This window comes from Anolis carolinensis, chromosome 4, assembly GCF_035594765.1.
Source record: "Anolis carolinensis isolate JA03-04 chromosome 4, rAnoCar3.1.pri, whole genome shotgun sequence".
Classification (NCBI taxonomy): Eukaryota; Metazoa; Chordata; class Lepidosauria; order Squamata; family Dactyloidae; genus Anolis; species Anolis carolinensis.
Window position 1 is genome coordinate 106,053,456 of NC_085844.1, and position 26,332 is coordinate 106,079,787.

Genomic DNA, 26,332 nt, shown 5'->3' on the forward strand with positions numbered 1-26,332 from the left:
ATTGGTGCCTTTGCAGCCTGGGTCCTGACAGGGTAAACAAATTGTGGCCCATGGCTTACCCACAATCTATGGGATTCCCATATCTCTCCACATCCCCACCAGAACCACACAGGCCCTGCAGCTCCAAAATATTCCTGGAAACCTCCAAAATCACTAGATAACTTAATACACTCAACGAATAATAATAAACTATAATTAGCCAAAAACCCCACATGTAAATAAAAAAGTAGCTTCTGCTTTTGGCTACAGCTTCTTTTCAGCTGATTTGGGAATTGGGCAAAAGTTGTTCCTTCATCTTTTGCAGTTGCCCAACTGCACTCCTTGCTATTCCTAAGAAGAATGAGCATGTGTAGAAAGCTCTTTCTTAACTACAGGACTATAGTACTACAGTATTTCTAACACTTCTATTAGTGATGTCCCTCCCTGCTGCTCATGCCTGAAAAAGTTAACTGCTAATACACTTCATGTGAGATTGGTTATGGTAGAGTAACCTACATCTGTCAATCACACTCAGTATATTGTGGTGATATTACTGTATAATGGCAGTGTAGCATGACAAGGTCATCATCACAATTTTGGGAGACAGACGAGAAAAGATGGAAAAATCAATACCATTTTTTCAATAAATAAAATAGTGGAAAACCCCAGTTGCCACTCAGTTCAAGGTATTTTGTCTTCAGTCCAAATGTTCAAAGTGCTCTCAGGCTCTGATGCTGGCAGGAAGATTTCCACAAATCTGCTTCATAGGAGCCTGGCCAGTGAAAATTAAAAGAGAAATAAGCCTTCTGAAAGTATTAACATGATATGATAGTCACCTTTTGAAGCTGAAAAAGAAAGTGACTAGTCATATCATTTCTACCATAGTCTGGACAATGTACCTCCTTGTATGTGTCTCAGAATTGCACTGGCAGTTTTTTTTTTTGGATGCCACATCACACTTTTGACTCATGATTAACTTGTACTTTCATTTCTAGGTTTCTAGGTTTGCTCAATTAATAAAACGTATAAAGATATGATCCCCTCTGAAGTATATAAGGATAAAAAATATGCATCAATAATAGTTTTGGGTTCCCAGTGCCTTAGGTTTTTATAAGCTTCCTGTTTTAAATTGTCCACTAGCTGCCTCTGCCTCTGGAAATGTTATCTGTAATCCCAGAAACCTGTGGAAGATGATGCATCTTAGTTATCACTGCACTAAAAATGTCAATAAAGCTATCTTGTGACCCCTGTAATTGGAAGTGTACTTCATTTTTACAAAAGACATGGCTTCAGATCACTCCTCCTCCAGTGCATAATCACAGAAGTTTTTGCTATCAGATGACCAGGAATAATTTTATCATTGTACATATTTTCTCAGTTTGATGTAATAGAGTTTTGTAAAACAGAAAAGATGTAATGGGAAATACAGTGGATGGGTGATCAGTGAGATTAGCAAGGTATTCAGTCCAGGATGGATTATGTTTGATAATGATTGTTGTCCCAGGATGAGAAAACTTGTGAATAGAGGATTTAAAAAAAACCCCAACAACAGTACATGAAAGAGTAATTGTCTAGTTTTCTTGCAAGCTAGAAGAGACATAGAGTGGAAATTACAAGGTAAAGCAGGTGACTCTGGAATCACTGGAGCAAAAAGGTGATAAGAAAGCTAATTCAAGCTACAATGTGTTTAAAACCTTGCTGGAGAATGTGCACTGAAAACCCGAGCATCCACACGCTGGCTTTCCCATTTCTTTCCAAATGGAGAATTTTCTTGAGAATCAGCAGCAGGCATTCTGAACAGCACATGACCTCCATGTGATCAAAGTCTGGGAAAAGCATGATTATAAAAGCAATAACAGGATAAAAAGTGGGTAGGGAGAGAAAATTAGTTTCATAGCTAGGACTATTGAATGATACCATAGGTTTCTCATAGTAATTTTGAATTACTTGAATTTATCATGATAACATATCTCAGACTTAAAACACAACACACGTAAAATTAGTAGAACTGTCTTTTGCCAGTGGTCCAACTTTCTATACCTCAGGTTTAGAAAGAGAATAGAATCAAAACAATTGTTGTATGTCAGCCTGTGCTTGTGCCTGATGTTCATGATAGGAATGATGATCAGGATGTTTCAGGATGATCAGGATGTTTCAGGGCCAGAAAAGCAGATGGAGGAGGCAAAAGAATGGTTTACCTCAAGGCAGCGTTCTTGCACCAGCCTTATTTAACATCTTCACGAACGACCAGCCACAACCACCACTCACAAAGAGTTTTATATATGCTGATGACCTTGGCCTCACAACACAAGCGAAAGATTTTGAAACAGTTGAAAAGCAACTCACTAAGGCCTTGAAAGATCTCTCCAGCTACTACAAAGAGAACCACCTGAAGCCTAACCCTGCCATCATTCATCATTTTAAAATGTATTTGTTGTGCAATCAGGATGAAGTTCATGATGGGAATGGTGTTCATGTGGATATGCATAATGGGAATGGGGAGGATGTTCCTGACGATGGGCTCGGGCCAGAGTTAAGTCCAGAAGAGAGACCTGAGCAAGGTCACATTTCTGGGAAAGACCTTTCATTGCTTTTCTCTTAGTAAAAGCCTGAAAATGAGGCTGAAATTGCTTGGCCAGGTGCAAAAGGAGAGGATAGTGAAACCTTGAACAGAAAGCAAAGTTTTAGTAAACATAAGCAGAACTTTCAGAATCTCAGAAGTTCTGCTCATTTACAACAAAAGAAAGATATCAACCCGTTATCTAGTAGGAAAGTGAGGAAGAATGCTTTCCTGTTAGTTTCTGCCTTTGGCAAGGATTTATAATGATTCATGAGATACTAGTGTCTCAGATGAGTCAGCATCTTTAATTCATGCTGGTTTCATTTTCAAGTGCTTCATGCTCCATGCATCAAGCTGTTGCCAAGCTAAAGCTTTTTTCCTGAGAGTTCCTGCAGTTTTGGTTTCTTGTTTTAATGTGCCTTAATTCATGAATTTCTATGTACTAATGGACGTGGTTTCCTTCTAAAATTTATGGATTATCTTGGATTTTGGACGTATACTGTTTTACTATTTTTATTGCTTTGCCTACATATATCCTCCAATAAACTGCTTGGTGATTTTACCAATCTGGTGTGGTGTATCAAGTCAAAGATGTTCTTGCTCTGGAGTGTGACAGCAATTCTCAGTGACTGCTGATCATACTCTAGATATCTTACAAGCCAAGCAGTGTGGATGACATTCAGTGTGGTTGGGATTCCCAACACCACACCAATTAGATGAAATAATCCCATGAGATAAGTAGATCAAATGGGACATAATCATGAGTTGTGCGTGGAATTCATTTCTCCTCTTTCCTTAGTTTCTTTCATTTCTTTTGTTTCATCGGGAGCATGAAATGGGAAGCCCCCTCCCCGCATGAAAATCAGCTCAACATGAAAGCAAGCTGGAGTCAATCCCAGCTTTAAGCCTTCTTTTGTCTGATGCTGAGCGTCTCTCAAAACTTGCCTCCTTGCCTTGGAAAGTGTGTGTGTGTGTGGCATGGCATTCAGCTCCAGAAAGCATGCATGCCTGCTGGTGCCTACAGCTGAGTGCCTCTTACTCTAGAGTAAAAATAACAGGTAAGAGGCCTCCTCAAAGTGCATGCTGTGAAAGGGAGCCTGAGTAGGAAGCTCCCCCCCCCCCGATAATATTCTGATGGAAAACGGATCTCTCAAGGCCCCAAACTGAAAACAGGAACCTGCCCTCTTGAATTCAGGAGACTCACAAAAACAGACCGGGACCCCCACCAAAAGTCAGGACATGAAATGGGTCAAGATTTACCCCAAATGCACAACCCTAAAAATCATGTTGGCATCATGACTTCCAAATTGGCCACCATCAGTGATATAATTATTTTCTATATATCATCACACTGGCAACAAAGGTCCGCATAGTCAAAGCAATGGTATTCCCCATAGTAACCTATGGATGCGAGAGCTGGTCCATAAGGAAGGCTGAGTGAAGGAAGATAGACGCTTTTGAACTCTGGTGCTGGAGGAAAATCCTGAGAGTGCCTTGGACAGCAAGAAGATCCAACCAGTCCATCCTCCAAGAAATAATGCCCGGCTGCTCACTGGAGGGAAGGATATTAGAGGCAAAGCTGAAGTATTCTGGCCACATCATGAGGAGACAGGAAAGCTTGGAAAAGATCATGATGCTGGGGAAAATGGAAGGAAAAAGGAAGAGAGGCCGACCAAGGGCAAGATGGATGGATGGTATCCTTGAAGTGACTGGCTTGACCTTGAAGGAACTGGGGGTGGTGACGGCCAACAGGGAGCTCTGGCGTGGACTGGTCCATGAGGTCACGAAGAGTCGGAGACGACTAAACGACTGAGCAGCATATATTTTGTGCATCCTATTAATATATGTTGACAATATTGTAAAAGTATTGTAAAGAAGACAATAAATAAATGAGAAATAAGGCTGCTTTGATAAAATGCACACTGAGTTTGAGGTGATTTGTGATGTGTTTGATAGATAAAAAGCCACAATCTGTATTTTAAAATACCAGATCTAATCCACAGAACAGTTTTATCTGTCCTCTCCTTGAACCAAATTTTGCCCAATGTTGCACTGAAAAAGGAAAGGTTTTTATTTGGTAAGAGAATAATCATCCATATTAATAGCAATACAACAGCTGAGAACTAGCATGGTATAGTATTTACTGAGTGTGAAGAAATTCCAACATGGAAAACTTGTTGGAGTATGACTCTGAAGACCAGGATCTGAATCCTGCTCAGCCATGGAAACACATGGCTTGGGTATCCTTGGTTAAGTCACTACTCAGAGGAAGAAAAGGGGAAACCCCTCACTGAACAAGTCTTGCCAAGAAAATTCCATAATAACTCCCTAAGGATAATCACAAGTGAGAAATAATGTAATGCAACAGCAACAAATATAATTGCTGATGAGATTCTCCACATAATGTCTAGAAATGTGTTCTGTAATTATAAAATGCCTATCCTTAACAACTAATTTAAATAGATTGTTATTATACAGTTCTCACTCTGATTGCTCATTGAAGGGATGGAAGCTAAATAATGAGAAGGAGGAGGATATCTCAGTGAAGATGCTGAGTGAACATCTTAGTAGCCCCCCAAAATTTAGAACATGTTAAATAAAAGAAGTAGCTCATATCTGTAGTAAACAGTGGATTTTTTTTAAGAAAAATCTGAAATTTGTTGAAAATGTATGGCTTGAATGTGAGGAAATTCCAACAAGGAAAATCTGGAAATCAAAAGAGTGTTCACAGTTTGAGACTGAGTCCCCATCTACACTGCACTAAAAGCACTTCAGGATAATCAGGAGTAACCTGAAATAAACCTGGAAATCCAAGTTTATTCCAGGTTTAAAAAATGCCAGGAAGGATGATGACCTTTCTGTAAACTCTGCATCTTCCCAGGTGTGGGCCTTATAAAGCCATTCCACCTCCGTGGGTTTAGGCAGTGTGCGAAGTGGGGCATCCTCCTGTCCCCAGACTTTGTTTTGCCTGTAAAAGGAAAGAAATGGACACTTACAGAGACTGGGAGACTTGTCCACACTCTATGTCACATCTAAATGATGCATGGAGCTCTGGAGGGGGAATTCCCTTCCCCACTTCCTTCTCCAAAACTGCATTGCATGATCTTAATATGAGAAAGAGCATGGACAAGCCTTGGTAAGGAGTAATTTCTTTCCCCTTTACAGGTAAAACATAGTTCAGAGAGGGCAGGAGTAAACCATGCCAATGCTGGTTTGGTACAGGTGGGTGTCTGACCAGTCTCTGGCCAAAAATGCTGGGTTTTGTTCCTCTTTGGGGCCTCCAAATTCACATGAAATTGGTGTTTTAAATACCAATTTCACACACATTTGGACCCGTGTAGACGGCCCCTTACTTTACACCAAACACACCACTACAAGATCTTCTGTTGTGAAGTTCTAGTAAAAGAAAATCATGGGGGTGAAAGCTAACAATGTTTCTAGCCACTACCTTTGATACTGGATGACCATCTATCATATCCACTTTGAGAGGCAAGTTGGTTCTTAATATACTTGTTGGGAAATATGATTGAGATGGGAGCATTGTACTCTTGTTCTGCATGTGGGCTCCTCATAGACATCTGGTTGACTTCTCCGACAAAACCATACTAAAAGGGTAGCTCTATTTTCCAATATTTTTATAATAAAATCTAAGAGTGAGATTGCTGACAAACTTTCAAAGCATTCTGGAGTAAAATAAACTATATTATTTTCAGAAGAATAAAAACAGCTCAGAAAAGGTTTCTGAAATGTCTTAAGTGTCTCTCGTTGACACCAACCTCTTTCCAGTTTTTGAATTCTAGAAAAATGTTGAACTAATTGAACATATATTGCCAGGTAGTTAATTTTATGTTAGTATATATTTCCATAGTTATGTAAAAGGTTTCATGCTGAGCTTCCATTTGTCTTCCATTGTTACTGCCCAGTTCAGTAGTTAGGCTTTAAGTATAACCCGTTGATAGCAAATTCAGTCATTGATAACAAATTCACTCACAAGCTCTTCCTACTGATGGGCATCTCTTTAGAATGCTTCAGCTCATTCAGCTGAAGTATGTGCCATCTTTTGTAATTACTCTACCATGTGATATCCTTTTGATAAATCCTTTTGTTTGTTTTATATGACACAAGCTGAGCTTTCAGCCAACAACTGAGAAAAGACTGTTGAAACACACAGTAATGATATGCTCAATCTAAAAATAAAGTAAAATAAAAACAATCAGAAAAGACTGGAGCCAGGAGGAATGCGTCGGGACAAAGGAGTCTACAAGGTGCATTAACCAGATGCTCTGTGCATCATACACTGCATTTATCTTTGAAATAGGCACTACAAATCTGACAGGACAAACTGCCAAACAGTTTCTTTATTTAGTTTTTAGAGTACATTCTGATGTTTGCAGCCTGCTCTAGCTGTTCTGAACAGCATAACAGATGCCATGAAATATACACACAGAGGTCACACTTGTTAAGCAAATGTGTGGAACAAACAACACTTTTCCCCATGAGTCTCAATTTCTGTTTAGCTCAGTAAAGGAGCATAGAGGGAAATTCCTCAAAAGAAATCAGTTCTATAACAAAAGGGAAGCTGAAAAGTCACTGGCTATACAAAAGCTGTGTAAATTCATTTGTCAGTAAGCAATGCATGACTAAGTTACATTCTGTTTCGGAGAGATAACTTCATTCCTTTGTAGTTTAACCAACACCTATTAATATACGTATATATTAATGGGGAAGTGGCCACACTAAATGGTGAAGGAGAAATATCACATGGCTGTGTTGCTGCCTCATGATATATTTAGAATGTAGAGATGACCATGAAAGAGACTGGATGAAATGATGTTTTGTACAACAATAGCTTGAATCCTTCTGATTTTTAAAAAGAAACAACTAAAAGATAGCTACTAGTTTGGAAGGGGAATAAAGAACTGCATTGAACTTAGTTTTTTCAAATAACATTGCAAGATGAGTGTGGGTTGAGGTTTTGAGAATCAGTGACAAATGACAATATTTGCCCATACATAGACAGCAAAGCAAGGAGATAGTGGATAGTTTCCAAACATTGTTAAAGTAGATAGGCAATGGAAAGGATAGACCAAACCAAATCCTCCTCTTCTCATCTCTACTCTGCTGCATAATGACAGTACCTCAGTACTGAATGCACATGCTAAATCTTTTCTCTCTCCTTAGTGAAAGCATTCATTGAGTATGAACTCATGTTGTTGAATGCAGTCATGGGAAGAACATGCTCTTATTGCCACTGTAGACAGGATAAAAGGTAGAGGGGAAGGAGAGCATATTCCAATAAAGAAGGGACTGGACTGGGCTTGTGCATTTGGGCTGAACCTCAATCCCTTTCTGCTGGCCGAATTTCGAAAGACCTCCAGATCCATTTTTGTGCGCCTCCCGAAAATGGACACATAGCAGAATAGCCATTTTTGTTCTGCAGCCAAAAAATGTGGCTAGATCTGACCCATTGGCAACAATGGGAGTGGGGCTTCCTAGTCTCCCCTTCCCATCATTTTTAGGGCTATAGGGATGAAAATTATGACACTTGGGAGGACACATCTATCACCGTTAGCCCACCAAGTTTCATAATGTTTGGGTCATCCCCTGATTTTTAGGAATTTCTTTTCTTTTTAGAGCACGGAGAAAAATATAAACAGAGATAATTTGTTTGCCAAGGAATGAAATTTTAGGTAGGTAACTAGGTAGTAGTTTTCTGAGAATGAGGTTTTTCTGTTTGATTGCTGGGGTTATTATTATTATTATTATTATTATTATTATTATTATTATTATTATTATTATTAATTGTTAATCTTTTAAAAGTATTTTCTGAAGTAGAGAAGGAGAAGAGAAAAAGAAGATAAAGGATGACTCAAGGCTCTCAAAGAAACCCAAATATTTTTAAAAAAGAGCATGCCAAGACAAAAGAGATGCTCTTTCTTTCTCCTAAGTCCCTAAATGCGCATCCCACCCACCATCCTGCACTTTCCTAACTCCCAGTCCCGCTAAATAAAAAGAATTGAGGAAATAAAAGAAAATCAAAGAAAATCGAAAAGATTCAATGCTAGAGAGAGATCAAGCCAATTCAATCCAAAATAATAAAGCTGAAAGCGAGCAGCAAAGCAACCGGACTGAAACACCTCTCTAGAGCCAGGACAAGATTAATTATTTTCAATATGTTCTTCCCATGTAGAGGTCCTAGTTGGATTAGCACCTTAACACATGTTTTTTCACCATACCTGGAAGCAGCAGTATACATATTTATTTATTTATTTATTATATTTATATTCCACTCTTCTCACCCTGAAGAGTACTTAGATCAGTTTACATGGAGGAGGGATTAGCTTCTGCATTTGTTACTTGAGGTTGCTTTTTATTCTGCCTTCTGGCTGGTCTAACTTTCACTACAGTACTTGTTTTGCATGCAGAACAATCCATGACATCTCCAGTTATAAAGCTGAAGTAAGATATGACATTGAAGACTTCAGACTGAGCTTTCCACTTATCATTTGTAAATAACACAGGATGAGATGGACAAAAATCCTAACTTCATATAAAACAGTTTCTTGAAGTTGTCTCTCATCTTAATGCAACATGATTCTCCTTGGCTTCTTTGGGCTGAGACCAAATTCTTTATTCCTTTGGAACATTTCAGATAGCCACATGTTCCAACAATTTTTGTCAACACACATTGTTAATCAATTCATCTCATGTTCCTAATCAAAGAAGATGGTTTCAGAACTATAAAGAGTAGCAAAGGGCAACATATATAGAGATAATATTCTGCACAAGCTTCCAAACTAGGAAAAAATACTACTTTTTACAACATTATTGGATGGCACTATAGAAAAATTCAAAATGCATGTGAACTAATTCTTAATTCTATGTAACCATCTGATGCAGCAAGTGATTCTCACCAACTAAGTTAACCTAAGTAAAACTCAGTAAACTGAGTATAGCAATCCCACCATGAAATCTGCACAAGATAAGCACTGAAAAATAAGGTTTCAGAAAGCAAGGTGAAATAAAAAGAGGGCCAATCTACATCTTTAGAAGAGTATTGTAAAGCTATATGTAACATAATAAAATGCAGGAAAGGGAAACTTTAGATGTCTGATGGACAATTTATTTCCTTAATATATTATTGAGCTGTTACTCCCATTATCAACAACCATTCGCTGGTCTGTTTGGAACTTTCGCAAGTTGTTCATCCCTCCCTGAAATCAAAAAAGCAGCTCCTTACTGCTTATGAAAGAAAATCCAGACAACCATACCTTACCACAGCAGTTATAACATGTAGTTGTGACAAATTGCTTTTTTTCAGTAACAAAATCTATATTTGGGAAAATTAATTATTGAAACTAATCTATTAGAATGCTAGCTGGATCACTACACAGACACAGTAATACATGTGTCAAGTCTGAAAATGTTTAGATAGCACAATGCAAAGTTTCTTGCGGTTTCCTAAAACTTTTCTTTTTGTCTGACAAAGGCTTTTGTTTGTCTAGTTCAGTCTTAGACCCCTTTAGAAGTTGGTTTGAATTTATAGCTTTTCATTTAAAGAATTTTTATCTAGTAACTTATCCTCATGATTACATGGCATTATTGATCTTATCATTGTAAGATGGCTGATGGTGTTGTGTGTCTTTTGTATTTTCTTGTACATATCTTTTCAACATCCAGAAATCTGCCTGGCTGCCTGAAATTTCTGAACTGAAAAGAAGAAAAGAAACCCTCATGGGAGAAGATACTCCATGCGGTCTTCCCTAAAATATTAACTGAAGGCTGAGAAGCTGGGCGTTCTGCAGGCTCTCAAAGAAAAAAACAGTACAATGAAAGACAGGATGCTGATATGCTTGTTTGAGCACCACATAAATAAAGTAAATATAAGCACATCTCTATTTATTCTCCTCATTTGTACAGTTGCCCCCAAGGCCAGCAGTTTAACCCATTGTGCCACCAGGGGCTCCACATGTCTAGTACTACAACATCTTATTGGAAAAAGTCTTCCCACGACACATCTTTGCTCTATGTCACCTTCACAGAATTTAAAACAGCTTTAAATTACATCTTTTGAGTTAAAATGTGGAAAAAAAACTGGAGACGTCTTCAATTGATCGATAACCACTATCTAATCTGCTTATTCCATGAAGGGACCTCACTGAAAATAAGATGTAACCCTCAGTACCATCTCACCAATGTAGTTTAAACTGAAAAGGTGTCAAGTAAGTCTGCGTCCTGGCCCCACTACTATTTAACTTCTATATCAACTCCATGGTGGATCATCTTCACAACCTTCGGGGTGAGAAGAGCGGCATATAAATGTAGTAAATAAATAAATAAATAAACATGGATTTCCACCCCCTCAAAAAAAAATTATAGGAAGACATATTTCCACCTTACTTTATGCAGATGATGCAGCACTACTATTAGCCTTAAAAGAGCATTGAGAGCACTAACACAATACTGCAAAGCAAATCAGCTGCAACTTAACTATCAGAAAACTAAAATCATGGCATTTGCCAAAAGACCCAAGAATCACTCTGAGAGGATAAACAGACATAAAATCGAGCAGGTTCCATTTTTCAGATACCTGGAAGTAGTTCTTCATGCTAGCAGTAGCAGAAAAGCCCATGGAGACCATGTGGATGAGACTGCACAAAGAAGCTAAATTGTCATTCTAAAATACCACAAGTCAAGAGGGGGGCACTTCCTACCTGCAGCTCTCAAACTATTTGAAGCCAAACCAGTAGTACATCTCCTGTATAGAGTCCAGCTTGTCCCCTTCTACAATTTTGCCCCCTTGAAGCTTGTACAATAAAATTTCTAAGATCAGTCCTGCAAGTACCAAAATGTGTCTCAATGTCATCCTGCAACTAGAAAAAGGCTTCATGAAAGTAGAGGCCAGGGTTTGGGTGGTCATACTCAACTAATGGCTCAAAATATCCCTCTCTATCATTGGTCTCGTCCTACTAGCTATTTAGGATGGTTTCCAGTACTAAATAGGAGCAACTAAAATCTCATCCCTGGGCGTTTCTCCAGGGTTGCCACTCAATATGGAATATGATCAAGCCGAAGCACTCATTAAACAATGTATTTCAGGCACAGAGCACCAACTAGATACATAAAGCCAGTAGATACCTCCCCTCCCTTATGACATACTTAACAAATCTAGAGGTACCCAATCATTGGAGGGTCTTTACCGTGGCTCGATGTCATGCTCTTCCATTATCTATACTCGAGAGTCAATATTGGAAGACCCCTTACACAGAGAGCTTCTGCCCCTGTGATTCTACACATATAGAAGCAACTAAACATGTGCTCCTCCAGCACCTGGTTTACAGAGACATTCAAATTAGACTTATCTTGTCATTGCTATATAAACACCCAGGCCACTCAGCACAATTTTACACCACCCTGTTGTCTTCAGATACCAACTCTTTATAACCTATAATGTTGCCAAGATTTGTATGCAAAACTTAAAACTGGGTGATGACTGGTACCACAAGTCAGCACACTAACTCATCAGTAAACTGAAACTATAGATTTAGTGTTCCCACCCCCTAGTCACCTACAACTGCACCTGACTGTACCCTTTCCTTCTTATGCTCCCTCATAATCCCTGAATGCTTCTACCCCTCCCCCCAGATCGTCTTCTCTTTTAATTTCCTTGCAGTGTTTTTTTCTTTCTAAATAGTATTTTTGTGTTCTAGCCTTTTAATATTACTCTGTATTCTAGCCATTAGACTAGACTTTAATGATTTTAATGTATAATGCTCTCATGAGATTGTACCCCACTCTCCTTATGCTGGTCTATGTTCATAATAAAGATTTGTTTGTTTGTTTTTCAATTCACTTTGTTTTCTGAAAAAAGTGGGTTTTACAAATCTTGACTGAACACTAGGGATACTATTCTTCTGTAATTTTCTTCCTCCGGGAAGGAGTTTTCATCCCACTGTGAGCATGTCTGTGAAACTAGAGTTTGAAATATCTGCATAAAAAGTTTAATGTTGTATGAAAATCAATCAATGAATAAAATGTGCAGAACAATTCTCCAAATATATATTTTTCTATACAGGCAACATTTTTATCTGTGCAGAAAATAATATTTCTGTGCAGAAAAAAATAATTTATATGCAGAAAAATATGTGTGATTTGGCACAAAACAATCAAGTCTAATTTTTGTGCAGAACAAGTCCTGATCTGACCTTGTTGATCCATGATTATTTTTTATCAAAACTCCTTTACTCACAAAAACATAGATTTAAAAATAATTTTTGAATATTCTTTCAATTCCTATAAAATGTTATTGATTAATTTATCAGATTCAGATATGTCTGAACATTATGAGGTGCCTTGTTCATTTCTGTCTAAATGCCATATTGTTTTGAATACTCTTCTTCCATTTGCATCAGGATGAATAAGAATGAAGTTTTTTATTGTTTTTTATTTCTGTTTTGTTTTTCCTTTTTTTGTTTTGTTTTCCTTTTTTTTCTTCCCTCTCCCACTCCCTCCCTCACTTCCCCTCCTCACATGTTGATGTAAAATAGTAAAGGAAATAAAAAATTTAAGAAGCCCAAGTGTGGCACTTCTTTGCTGGTAGTAATGTCAGTGCTTAGAGCTGTGACCTTGAACTGTTGCTTATCTTGGATTTGTGATCTCTGGATTTCAGATTTTGGATTGACCTTGGATTCTAGACTCTCTTGGATTCAACTTTCAACCTTGGAATCAACTATTGGCTTCTCTAATGTGTTACACTGCTGTTGTTGCCTTTCAGCTGAACTATTTGGCTTGAACTCTGACCATTTGTTAAATCCCCATTTGGAAATGGGGCAGAGGCTCATTACACTACTGCTGAGTCATGTTCATCTCCATTTCCCCAGCATAGGCACCTGTTACATACAGTATAACCCTTATATCCACAGGGAATACATCCCAAACTGTGCGTAGATATAGAAAAACTGTAGATAATAGCAAACTCTATTGAAATTAAGAACTTCTGACCCAAGAAGATTATAGAAAACGCCAAGAATGGATATACTTAGTTGACCATGGATAAAGAAAGCCATAGATACCTTCCTCATGGATCTGAGGTGGCAAGGGGAAGAGGGACAACATAACATAGTCTACAAAACATAACATCAAAACAGAGTTACCACAAACACTGACATCTCAGTGATCAAGCATGATATCACATTTGCATTATAAAGCAAAAACACTTGTTTCCCTGTTTGCTCCTGTTTCTCAGCTAAAGAGGTCCTCGGTTTTCCTGAACTACATTTCCCAGAATTCTGCAGGAACAAACTGGGTGATAGTGAAGTGTGGACCTCTGTTTTATAATGCTAATGTGATATTGTCTACTCAACCCTCATGCAAATGACAGATCACATAAATGGAATTTCTGTGCAAACTACAATAGTGATCTCCCATGCTTGTGTTGCTAACACAGTTTTATTCATGCTATCCATTACTTAAATTCTTCACAGATGCTTCTGTATTTTTAAACTTTTAGTTTCCTCAGTAAATGGAAAGATATATTTAATGAGCTCAAAAGGTTCAAGTTAAGAGGTGAAATCTTACTTACCTACAGGAGACATCTCAGGAACACTCGCAACGTAAGGCCCATCAAGGAATTTTGGCTCATTATCATTAATATCCTGCACTTTGATTATGAACTCTGATTCAGGTTCCAGTGGCTTCTTCGTGTCTATGTCCACTGCTTGAGCTCGTAGAGTGTAGAAAGGCTTCTCTTCACGATCAAGGCTTCTTATGGCATGAATGTCCCCTGTGGTCTCATCAATGGTAAAAACTGTACCAGCTCCATCTCCTGATAATGTATACGTAACACTTCCCACTCCCTTGTCCAAGTCTGAATGAAGCTTAGCAGAAAAAGAGAAAGGAAAAATCATTAACTGAGAAATTTGTGGATGGAAAAACAGCAGCTATTCATTAGGCCAATAGGTTAATGGCATTCAGAAAACACTCAATATTCAGGTTCTTTTTTAAAATTAAAATATGAACAGGGATACTGTAACACAAATGCACATGTACTGCTCACTCTACTGGCTTTCTTATCATCTATTCTTTTTTTTAACCCTTTCTCTCCACCATAGTATTTGCTTAGCCTTTCCATCTTTTCATTTTTCTCTGCACTCCATTTCCATCTGCCATGAGTCTTTCGCTCGCTCTCGCTCTCTCTCTCGCTCCCTACATACACACATACACACACTCCAGGATTATCATATCCCAGTTCTTAATATTTGATTAATTCAGGCACTGTGCATTCTACAATTCCTTACACACTAAACATGTGTCATGAGATAGCATATACATGCTGACCATACACACCCTAATTTTTCTAGTCAGTAGCCAGCCTTTCAAAATTGCTTCACAGTTTGAATTTCTTTGACTGATTGCATGCAATGGTGGTGGGGGGGAGAGATAACTTGCAGCTTCAAGTGTTTCACACACCCAGTGATCACTTCTATTTCATTGTCATGGACATAGCGCTCATCCAAAGCAGCAATGCTTCAGACCATACCTGGATGTTGTTGCCCATGTGTTCTTAAATGTTGCTTTTCTATGCCACTGCAACCCACCCCCAACTGTTTCTTACCTTATTATTTTCCCATTGCAATTGAAAATGCATTAAGAATGCACAAAAAAAGAAATGCACAACATTGTCTGGCTATCCATCAGTTTCTAAGCACAAAGAGAACATGAAGTGCCAAGTAAGTCAGGAAATACGAATACAGTAGAGTCTCACTTATCCAACATAAACGGGCCAGCAGAATGGTGGATAAGTGAATATGTTGGATAATAAGGAGAGATTAAGAAAAAGCCTATTAAACATCAAATTAGGTTATGATTTTACAAATTAATCACCAAAACATCATGTTATACAACAAATTTGACAGAAAAAGTAGTTCAAAACCCAGTAATGTTATGTAGTAATTACTGTATTTACGAATTTAGCACCAAAATATCATGATGTATTGAAAACATTGACTACAAAAATGCATTGGATAATCCAGAATGTTGGATAACTGAGTGTTGGATAAGTGAGACTCTACTGTATGTCTAAGCAGACTTCCACACATAAGCATTTAGTATTTGTTTTAAAATACATTTTCTAAGCCAATGATTTCCAAGGAAGTCTTCAATAGACAAAACCAACACAGGAAAATCAGCTCCCAATTTAGCTCACCACACTAGGATCAGGAAGAGATGTACAGTGACGATTTCATGTTTGGATGGACATCTTTTGGAAATGCTTTACTTGTATGTGTTCCTGTCTGTTAGGTTGGAACAGATGACCTTTATGGCCCCTTCCAACTTTAAGCTTTTATGGCTCTATGTGGAAGAGAACTGGATACATTGTTTGAATCTAAAATATGGACTCATAGCAGGAACTTACTGTAATCAGAAGATAGGTACTTGCTGTTGCTAAGTTATACAGTTAAACAGAGACAATATTATTCACTATTATATTATACTAGTGTTCACACACCCTTCTTTAAACCAATCTAAAATTTTGTATTAACTTTTTAGTGGCAATATGTTTAGATAAGCAGATCTTGAACTTGTTTAGCCAAAGGACTCTCCCCCAAATTAGAACGGCAGTGAGAGCTGTTACCTTTTTCTCCCTCCCTCCTACTTTTGATAAAGAGCATATTGCCTAGTGAAGCTAACTATCTTCATCAGCCCAGATTGACAATGAATCAATTGGACTCTGAATCAATGTTGATGAAAGCTTTGAACAGATTTTTGTAATGGAAAAAATTATTCTCAATCACAACTCAGTAAGGGGAGAGCAACAACAAAAAATTGTGTGAGAAAAAATCCTTTCTCTCTCCCTTCTTGTTTGCTTTTCTTCTGCCAGTAATAACCTGTTGGTTCAGTACACCAAATTCAAAATAATGGCAAGAAAAGAAAAAGAAAAAGAAAAAGGGCAGCCTGTTTAATCTGTTTCCACCATTTAATAAATATTAAATTGTACTAAGGGACCACCCTTAGTCGAGGGAGATGTGGGAATATAGCTCCCTGAATCTCTGTCCCTCCAGTGGTTGGACAGTATCTTATCCAGGTCAATGTCATAACATTTTCTGCTCTTCTACAAATTGGTCTTCTAAAATGAATTCTATAATGATTTCATCTGTTCAACATAGAAAAAACTTTCATTTGTGTGCCAAATCCATTAAATTCATTATAGTATCTTTCCCCTCCGCTTGCTATCCATCAAATTTCTTCAGTACTTGTGGAATGAATAGGTAATATTTCTAATAGAAAGATAATTGCTCTCTCTCTTCCTAGCAACTATATATTTATATATATTTAGAAAAGTCACATACATACCAGTATACCATTAGAATGTGATTTCATAGACCAATCGCTTCCTGATTAGTCTTTAAATGTATGCTTACAAGGCAGACAAAGAAAGGAAACATTTAAAGAAGGCAGCCATGAAACACATGCTAAAATCCTCTCTGAGAAAATATAGATTCACAAAAACACTTTCCACTCTGTATTCCCATTCTCTTAGATCAGATTGGTGAATCTTTTTTTTGGGGGGGGGGGGGGGGGCGGAAGGGGTCCTTTTGGACCCAGCCATCCTGTGTCCTCTTGGGGAGAGGGTCGGGATATAAATAAAGCTTTATTATTTATTCTTATTAATGCCAAGAGTAGGGTCTGTGCACCATCTAAATTGCCATATAATGAAGATTTGTTATGTAGTTCAACTGCATTGAACTGCATTATGTGAGTTTATAATGCCATGTAATGCAGTTCAATGCAGAAACTGCATTATATGGCAGTGTAATGGGTCTTAGTCACAGCAATGTCTTTTTAGAAAGGAAAAGGTACAGATGGAAATAGTGCTGACAAAACCTCTTCACCTTAACACTTTTCTAGGCCACATACATGATATGAGAAAGACAGAAAAGGCATTCTCTTCCCTCTTCCTAATCTGAGGGTGTTAATAAGAAATAAAGTACCTTATAGATTGGTTTAGGATATTTCATGGTGGGAATTGGAACCTTGGGTCAAGTAGTCCCTTTATAAAGTCCATATGGCTTTCAGTCCTGGAAAAGTGTTTGTCAAAAATTCACCTTTACACCTGATACAGAAATGGCAAAGCTGAGGGTCAATGAAGCAAGAGTGCATTTGGATGTCTCCTGTACCTGCCAAGACCATCTGCTGCTCATAAATCTCACAACTGACTTGGATAAAAAAAATAAGCTGAATTCAGCTTTAGGTTAATGCAGTGCTGAAGCCAACCTTCAGGACTGCCAAATGAATCTGTCATTTTGCTATTTATGATGAAGGACCTTTCTGGTCCTTCTATGAGCCAACCTGCTAAATTCAATATGCCTAGTATCTTCAGCCAAATTATTTCAAGGAGGGAAATACTTTTATTTAGTTAATTAATTAATTTTATGATAGCTTTCATTATGACTCCTATTCTGCCTGTTATTAGAGCTGACCCTGATAATTAGTTCTTACATTAAGAAAATGAATCAAATTCTCATTTGAAGAGCTGAAAACAGAAAATATGAACTATCCTCCTACATCTTACCCTCACAACAATCCCATGTGCATGACTTGGGTGAGAAACAGTGACTGTTTCATGGTCTCATAATGTAGTGGAAGATTTAGATTTCATCCCCACACTTTAAACATGGGACTGGGCAACTGTGGTCATTGTTTGGTCCTACAGGTCTATGGGTTTTCACTAGTATAGGCAGTGGTGCAGGGTGCAACCATGATGTCGAGCCATTTGCAGAAATGTCCATGGCCAATTGGGTTTAGCAGTGGAAAAACAGAGAAGGTGACGGGCTGATGCGGTCTCACCCAAGCTGGACCATCTGGACACCAATGTGGTGATACAGAGCATCTGGCCTGCTGTGTCTGGCAACCATAATGGTCATTCCATACTGGTTACCAGTCAGAGCATAATGCAGCCAGTATAGATGCAGACTCAGGGGACTTCCACACTGGCCCAAATGCAAGTGGAATTGACATTTAAAATGCTAATTCCACCTGCATTTACAAGCCACATTTGAGTGTGTGTGAAAGTTTTCTTTTCTGGAATAGTGGTAGCCAGATATCCACCAATGCTGATACCCACCATTTCGGCCCTCCAAACCTACTGTAAACACTTCAGCACAAAGGCGTGAAGCTTCTCTGGATCTCCTGTCATGCCAAAATGATGCCAGGAGCTCTGGAGGGGGGAATTCCCACTCCCCTCTCCAAAGCTCCTGACAGATCATTTTGATGTACCAGGAGCTCCAAAGAAGCCCCATGCCTCCTGAGGCATTTACAGTAAATTTTGGGATGAAACATGAGGGCAGGGAAGGAAAGGTGGACCCCACCCCCCAGGTTAACACCCCTACACCCCATTAAAGGTCAGTGGGGATAGAAACTCAGATTGGGTTTCTAGTGTATCTTTGGGAGATTCTGTCATTCTTTTAAATCTCTTGGTGAAATCTTCATTGATGCTTGAGTGGTCTTGCAGTCTGTCCTATGTCACAGGCTTAGAAGTGCCAACTGTCATTTGTCACAGGTTCTTAGTATCTGTTCAAATCCATTGCTTTAAAACTAACATATTCTATTGTATTGTCTGCAGAGCTTTTCCTTCTTGCCACAGTTGGCTGCATATAGCTCTTCATTCTAATATTCTTCTCTATAGCTCTATGGCAGTAAAAGGGAAAGCATATTAACCAGCTGTACCTGTTTCATTCTTATCTCACCCTTCACATATTAATTTAAATTGGGGGTATAGGACACGTTGAACAATAGTGTGTGTTGGGAATTGAACTATAGACATGCAGCCTCCAAGGCATCTGTTTGGTGGCAGTGTTATTGTTAATACTGCTGAACTACATCAGATGGCTTGCAAAAAATAACATAAAATAAAATAAAAAATCAGACACCAAGAGAAACATAGCATCTGTTGTGCTTTCTCAAGAGTTTCTCCTTGACTTTTTCTGTTTCCAGCTTGACAGGAAACAGAATGCATTAGCATACAAGTGGTTGCCCCTTTGATTCCAATTTACTATAACAAAGCTTCCAAATCATTACAGAAAACAGATATTTATTTTAAAACACCAGAACATGTAGGGATATCCATAGGGGTTCTTAATGTGAAATACTGGGAGAACAGATCTGCATTTCAACTAGAAAAAAACTTTATTTCCTTTTCCTCAGAGAACTCTGGGAAGGGAAATTATCTGAATGTGTTTAAGCATCACTCACTGATACCTCAACACCTATATCCAACACTTGCAACATTAAAAGAGAAGACCATGATAATTAAACTCTCCTAAAAATGATACACAACTTTAAAATTTCAGGCAAGATGATAGCAAAATAAAGTATGCTCAGTGTTTTAAGCTATTTACAGGAAAAAATGAAACACACCAAGTATTCCCAGTTAGAAAATCCTAGTAAGTGCTACCAATGTCAAAACCACTGGAACTTCAAGGGTGCCAAACAACTGGGATTAGGGGTTCACTGGTTGTCTCTCTGGAATTCTTAAAGGCTTTACCCTTCTAGTGTTCTCCCTTACATATTCTAGCCCTTAATTTTTAGAGGTTGAATTTTGATCCCAAATGGCCATTAAGACCCAAATAGTCAGCAGGTGTTTTTATCTTATTCTCCTTTCTTAGGCTGCTTCTACACTGCCATATAATCCAGATTATCAAAATTGATAATCCTTATTATGTGCTTTGAACTAGATTATATGAGTCTACACTGCCATATAATCTGATTCAAAGCAGATAATCTGGAGTTTAAATCGCAATGTAGAAGTGGATCACAAACAAGAGTTGTGTACTTAGGTGTACTTATAGAACAAAATTAGAAATTTAAATATATAAATCAAACATTTAGGACATGTTCCCTAATATATCTAATATTAGTAAACAGTTAAAACATTAAACAAAAAGGTAGTTTGCAACAAGCCAACAGGGCTGAGGTAGTCTCTGAGTCAGAATGTTTAACGTGCTGGCTGAATTAGAATTATCATATTTCACAATTCCACAAGTATAAAAGGACCTTTACAGATCTAGTTATAGCCTTCAGGATGAAACTTGGCACACTTGTTGGCATCACTGGCAAATTTATGCCTACCAGATTTCAAAACATTTTGGTCATCCACAGGTGTTTAGGAACTGTTTTTTGAATTCAATAGATGCTGGAAATGATTTCCATGAGTAAATATCAAATAATGGAAGAGGAATGGCTTGCAAATCCTGAAAGGGATAGATACAGCTATCTGGGACTGGATCTACACTGTCATATAAAATCCAGATTATCTGATTTGAACTGGATTATATGGCAATGTAGACCCATATAATCTAGTTCAAAGCAGATAATGTGGACTATCTGCTTTGATAATATGGTTTATATGGCAGTGTAGATGCAACCTGGGGGAGAGTTAGAGAAATGGGATATTACAAAAAAAAAAATGAGGAACAGCAGAAGCTCCCTTGGAAAGTGGAAGCAAAGTGTGCCCATTTCTCATTAGACTATTTAAATGACAAATATAAGTATACAAGCTTCTTCTACTCAAGACCCGTTTAGCAATTTACTGATTAGGATTGTGTGAGATTGAAACTTGAATAAAACTAATTATATATTCTTCGGAACTGGCTTGGAATGGTTTTTTCTTTCTCATTTTGCCTGCCATGGCACTGCATCAAAGTCAATAAGGAAAGCAGCAGTCTCCTTTATGGTGCTTGCCAAAGCACAGCAGTTTAAGTGCATCTGATCAAAGAACCCATTGTAACTATGATCATGTGGGTGAACAAACATGGATGCCAAAGGTCTTGAATTAGAAACAAAACAAACATTTCACCTAATTTAGAAAGGGAGCTTACAATGGGTAAACTGAGTGGTCTATTGTATCAATTTTCTTGGGTAAGTTACCCATGCTGCATTTTACCCTAGCAAAATTTAAAGAGTGCTAATCTTATTGACCATTTCTCCCTTGACAATCATTTTTAAAAGTACCTCTTTAATCTGTTGAAACTTTCACAATCATAAACATATTTATCAAAGGGTAAATTCCATTGAGCTCAGTGGAACTTATTTCTGAGTAAACATGAACGGAATTGGTCTGCAAAAAATTGATATTTCCAATTGAGCCATGACCCTGTTAGTTAAGGAAAACGAAATAAAGTTCACCACTTTGTTTTCAGAGACTGTGCAGGCTTTATTTGACTAATGATTTTCCATTGAAATTTATATACCATTTGCCAAGGCCTAAGATTTCTTCCACCATTCAGTTTTGTTTTGCATAGAACAAAGCAGAGCGATATAAATCTTGACAGAAATAAGCAACTATTGCAATGCAAGCACGCACATACACAGAATACCCTTCAAAGCTAATGTGGTAGGGATGTGTTGATATACTGTAGGAATGTTCAATTTTTTCTTCAGTTGCCTTGTCACAAAATGCATTGCTATTCTACTGTGTGGAATAGACTCGGTGCTGGCAGAATGAACAAAAAGGTGATGGGTTCTGTTGTCATTTTCAAATATAAGTGATATTATTTGTGTGCCGATAGAATGTGGAGGCAATGTGGACCACGTGGGAGAATAAAAGAGGGAATTGATGTGCAATACAAGTGTGGTGGCAGGTTAAGAACTGGATGGCCTATTAATTAATTTGCACTGTAATACTGGCTTCATCAATAAATATAAAAGGTAGCTTATATAGAATATGAGTCACATAATACATCTGATCTTGTCATTGCTGTAAATATCTCAGTATGGACAACGTAAAAAAAAAGTAATTTTCATATTCTACAACTGAGGCTAATGGTGAGTAGCCATCTCTTCTGGAAAACAGAATGTAGCTTTAGGTAGTATGTGTATGACTGCTTGCCTAATGAATTCAACATGTACACAACCATAAAATTGTTGTTCTACATACCTTCTATCCAATCTTTATTTAATTCATTTCCAAATTGCAACCAGCTCCAATTTTTCCTAATAAATTAATCCATGCCTTTAGGGGCATTGTTTTCCCTGGAAGCGTTATGTTTTCAACTTCTGCATGCCAACTAGCTAATTATCTGTCTTCTTTCCAAAATCTCTCAGTGCTCAAATGCACAGCTGAATTCACTAAATGGAAGAACACCCAATAATAATTATGGTCAGAAACACAAAAAACTATTAAAGTCTCAGAAACAGAAGCAGGAGTGACCAAATTAGGGACATTCTGTTAGTGATAACTAGACTAAATTGCTGGTATGTCTGATTTGTGTCAATTTTGTATTTATTCATTAATTCAAAAGACTGTTGTGTCTCAGGTTTCCCTCATTTTGCATTTTAAAAATATAAAGTATGGAATGGTTGCTTACATGTAACCATCTTTCTTCGAGAGATCATATGTGAAATTCGCACATATGGTAGTAATTGCGCCCAAGCAGTACTGTCAGAAACCCTCAACAGGTGTTGAGAGGTACTCTAGCTACAGCCCCGCCCACCATCCCAGAAGGTATATATGCCCTGGAGCATCAGTTCCCTGCTGCCTAAGCCGCAGTTAGAACATAGGCATGACGTCAGTGGGGAGGATGTGCAGGGATGTGTGGATTTCACAGATGATCTCTCGAAGAAAGATGGTTACAGGTAAGCAACCATTCCTTCTTCGGGTCAACTGTGAAATTGCACATATGGTAGACTAGCAAGCAACTCACCGTGGATGGTGAGTTTGTAATGTCCAGTTTGTAATGTCAGGTCAGCTGATTTTCCTTATGTTGTAGAAGTGGGCATTTCCTGGCCTTTCTGGCTGTGCAGATCCATCTCTTAGTCCCTAGCCCTCCCAAGAGACAGAAGCCAGAACTGCTCTGCCAAATGTTGCCTGTCTTCTGGAGACCACATCTACCTTGTAGTGTGCCACAAATGTGAGTGGAGTAGCCCACGTTATTGCTTTGCACACATTGTGTAGCAGGACTCCACAGCTATAGGCTACTGCTCTTGTAGAATGGCCCTTCAGCAGATGTGCCTGCTGATTTTCCATTTGATAGGCGAGCTTAATTGTTGTCACAATCCATCTGGAAAGCCTTTGAGAGGAGACCAGGAGGCCCCAACCTATACTTAAGAAAGAGTCTGGGACACTTTCTGAAATCTCTTGTCCGGTCTACATAGAATGCTAATGCTCTCCGAACATCCAAGAGATGAAGGGAATGCTCCAACTGAGTTGTTGGATTTTGGAAAAATGATGGTAGCACTATATCCTCTGTAAGGTGGAATGCTGTAGCTACTTTTGGTAAAAAAAAAAAAGCAATGTCCATACATTACTTTGTCCTTATGAAACCGCATATAAGGAGACTCAGCTCAGAGGGTGCACAGCTCACTCGCTCGCCTAACTGTTGTGATGGCAATGAGAAATGCAGTTTTCCAGGAAAGATGTGACAGATCTGCCATTGCTATCGGCTCGAAAGGCAGTTTTGTTAATGTCGTCAGGACTAGTTGTAGATCTCATGCTGGTATGGGGTGTGTAACTGGAGGCCGGATATTTCTGTATCTGCTGAGAAACAGATGTATGAGCAGGTCCTGAAAACAGGAGGGTAACCCTGCCCTCCTGCGATAGGCAGAAATGGCTGCTAGGGAACATTTCATAGAGGCCAATGCAAGTCCCGAAGTTGCCAGGGATGCTAAGAAGTCTAAGATGATGGATGTTGGAGCTTTTAAGGGTGTCGTACCGTGCTGCGTGGTCAATTTCTCAAACTTGTCCCATTTATACTTATATTATTTTTTGGTTGATGGCCTATGGGCAGCATCCAAAATGGTTGTTACTGCTCGAGAGAGAGGCTGGGACAGATGTGCCACGCTATGAGGCAGAGACAGTGGATGTCAGGGTATCAGAGGGAGCCCTGGTGGGCTGTGAGGAGATCTGGGGGCTGAGGCAGAATGTAATACTCCTCCACCATTGACTGCAGAAGGGCGAACAATGGCTGCCTGGGCCACCATGGTGTCAGCATGATGCAATCGGTGTTGTCTTGATAGGCCTTGGTCACCACGTTGAGGAGCAGAAGAATCGGTGAGAAGATGTACAGGAGCTCTCCTGTCCACCTGAACAGGAATGCATCTCCTAGACAACTAATGCTGTGATCTGGTGCTCAGCGAGCACAGTAACGATGATGCTTTGTGTTTGTTGGTGATGCAAACAGGTTGATCTTGGGTTCACCCCACCTGAGGAAGAGTGCCTGTGCTTCTGCTGGGCATAACAACCACTCATGAGTGATCGTGCCCTGCCTGCTCAGCGAGTCCGCTATTACATTGTCTTCTCCTGGCACATGCACCGCTACAAGATGGGTGTGGTTCTCTATACACCATTCCCATATCATGATTGTCAGCTTGAGGAGGGAATGGGACCTTGTGCCCCCGTTGGTTTATATACCATATCACTGTGGTGTTGTTGATTTGTACAATCTTGCCCTGACAGATGTCTTGAAAAGCCTGCAGTCTCTTCCTCACTGCCAAGAGTTTGAGAAGGTTGATATGGCATTGTTGTGCTTGAGGTGTCCACCGGCCTTTGACCCCCCCCCCCCCATCCATACAGGAAGGTATATGTTGTCATTGAAACAGTTGGGTCTTGTTGTAGGAAGGGAACACCCTTGCAGACATTGTCACGGGACATCTACCAAGACAGTGACTGTCGCATATGTGGTGATAGACTAAGACCAATTCACGGGTCATCAGAGATGGGATTGAAGATACGGAGAAACCACGCTTACAGAGGACATCCTGAGGTGTGCGAATGGTGTGATTGATGTTGTGGTTGCCATGTGTCCCAGTTCAGATTGTATATCCTTGGCTCGTGGCAACGGGCCATGTAGGAGGCACAGAAGTGCAGATCAAAAGGCTTGAAAGCGGTCCTCTGGAAGATATACCAGACACCAGATGGAGTCGATGTATGCACCAATGAGTTGTGTTACCTGTGTTGGCTCGAGGTGCGACTTCTCGTAGTTTACTACTAGGCCAAGGTTCTTCAAAAGAGATAGAGTGAAAGTGAGATCCTGCTGAAGAGAGTGACGGGAGTGCGACACCACCAACTCATCATCTATGTATGGGTACACTGTGATGCCCTGTAGGCGTAGATGGGCAGCCACCACCACCATATATTTTGTGAAAACCTAAGGTGCTGTTGATATCCTGAAGGGAAGAACGCAAAAGCAAAAAGCATGTTGTGCTACCACGAAAGCAAGGTAATAGCACAGTAAAATGGTGTCCCTTATATAAAACACATACACATTTTGCATAGTTGCCTACCAAAGAGAGTGATCATAGAACTATCAAGAGACTGGAAAATTTCACTCCTTCCACTACTTTTTCATTCTCCAATATATCTTTGTTTCGAAATGCTTCCTTTAAATGGGCCTGAGTTAACACAAAGAGGGAACAGGAACAAAATCAAATGGAATAGGACAAATTCATTTGTCTGAAAGTGCAGTGTTAGGTGTTCTTTTCAAGCTAAGAAATCTATTATCAGAATAGTTTTACTAGTTCAGGATTTTCCCATTTGATGGCACATTTGTCACATCAGCTAATAATTAGCTTTTACATGGAACAAGAAAGTACCTATTTCATAAAAGAGTCTGAATTAGTTATTGACGCAGATACTCCCCCATACCTTTACAATTATAAGCTCTATATCTAGCATTAGATGCCCAATCCATTGCAGAAAATGGTTAGGGCCCCTGGGTCCAAAATAGCTGAGTCTTCCTGGAATTAATGAGACTGAAGAGTCACAAATCCAATGATTAGTTTGAAGTGCTGTGCGATTTT

The 26,332-nt window shown here is 38.9% G+C and overlaps 1 protein-coding gene across 7 annotated transcripts in view; it reads right to left on the minus strand.

Moving 5' to 3' along the window:
* Positions 1 to 26,332, minus strand: part of cdh12 (cadherin 12) — an 868,710-nt gene that overhangs the window by 117,381 nt on the left and 724,997 nt on the right. For all 7 annotated transcript variants that reach the window (XM_062977611.1, XM_008114209.3, XM_008114208.3 and 4 more), the window contains one exon: positions 14,121 to 14,415. In XM_062977611.1, the coding sequence (XP_062833681.1) occupies positions 14,121 to 14,415 (295 nt within the window). The remainder of the gene's footprint in view (positions 1 to 14,120; positions 14,416 to 26,332) is intronic.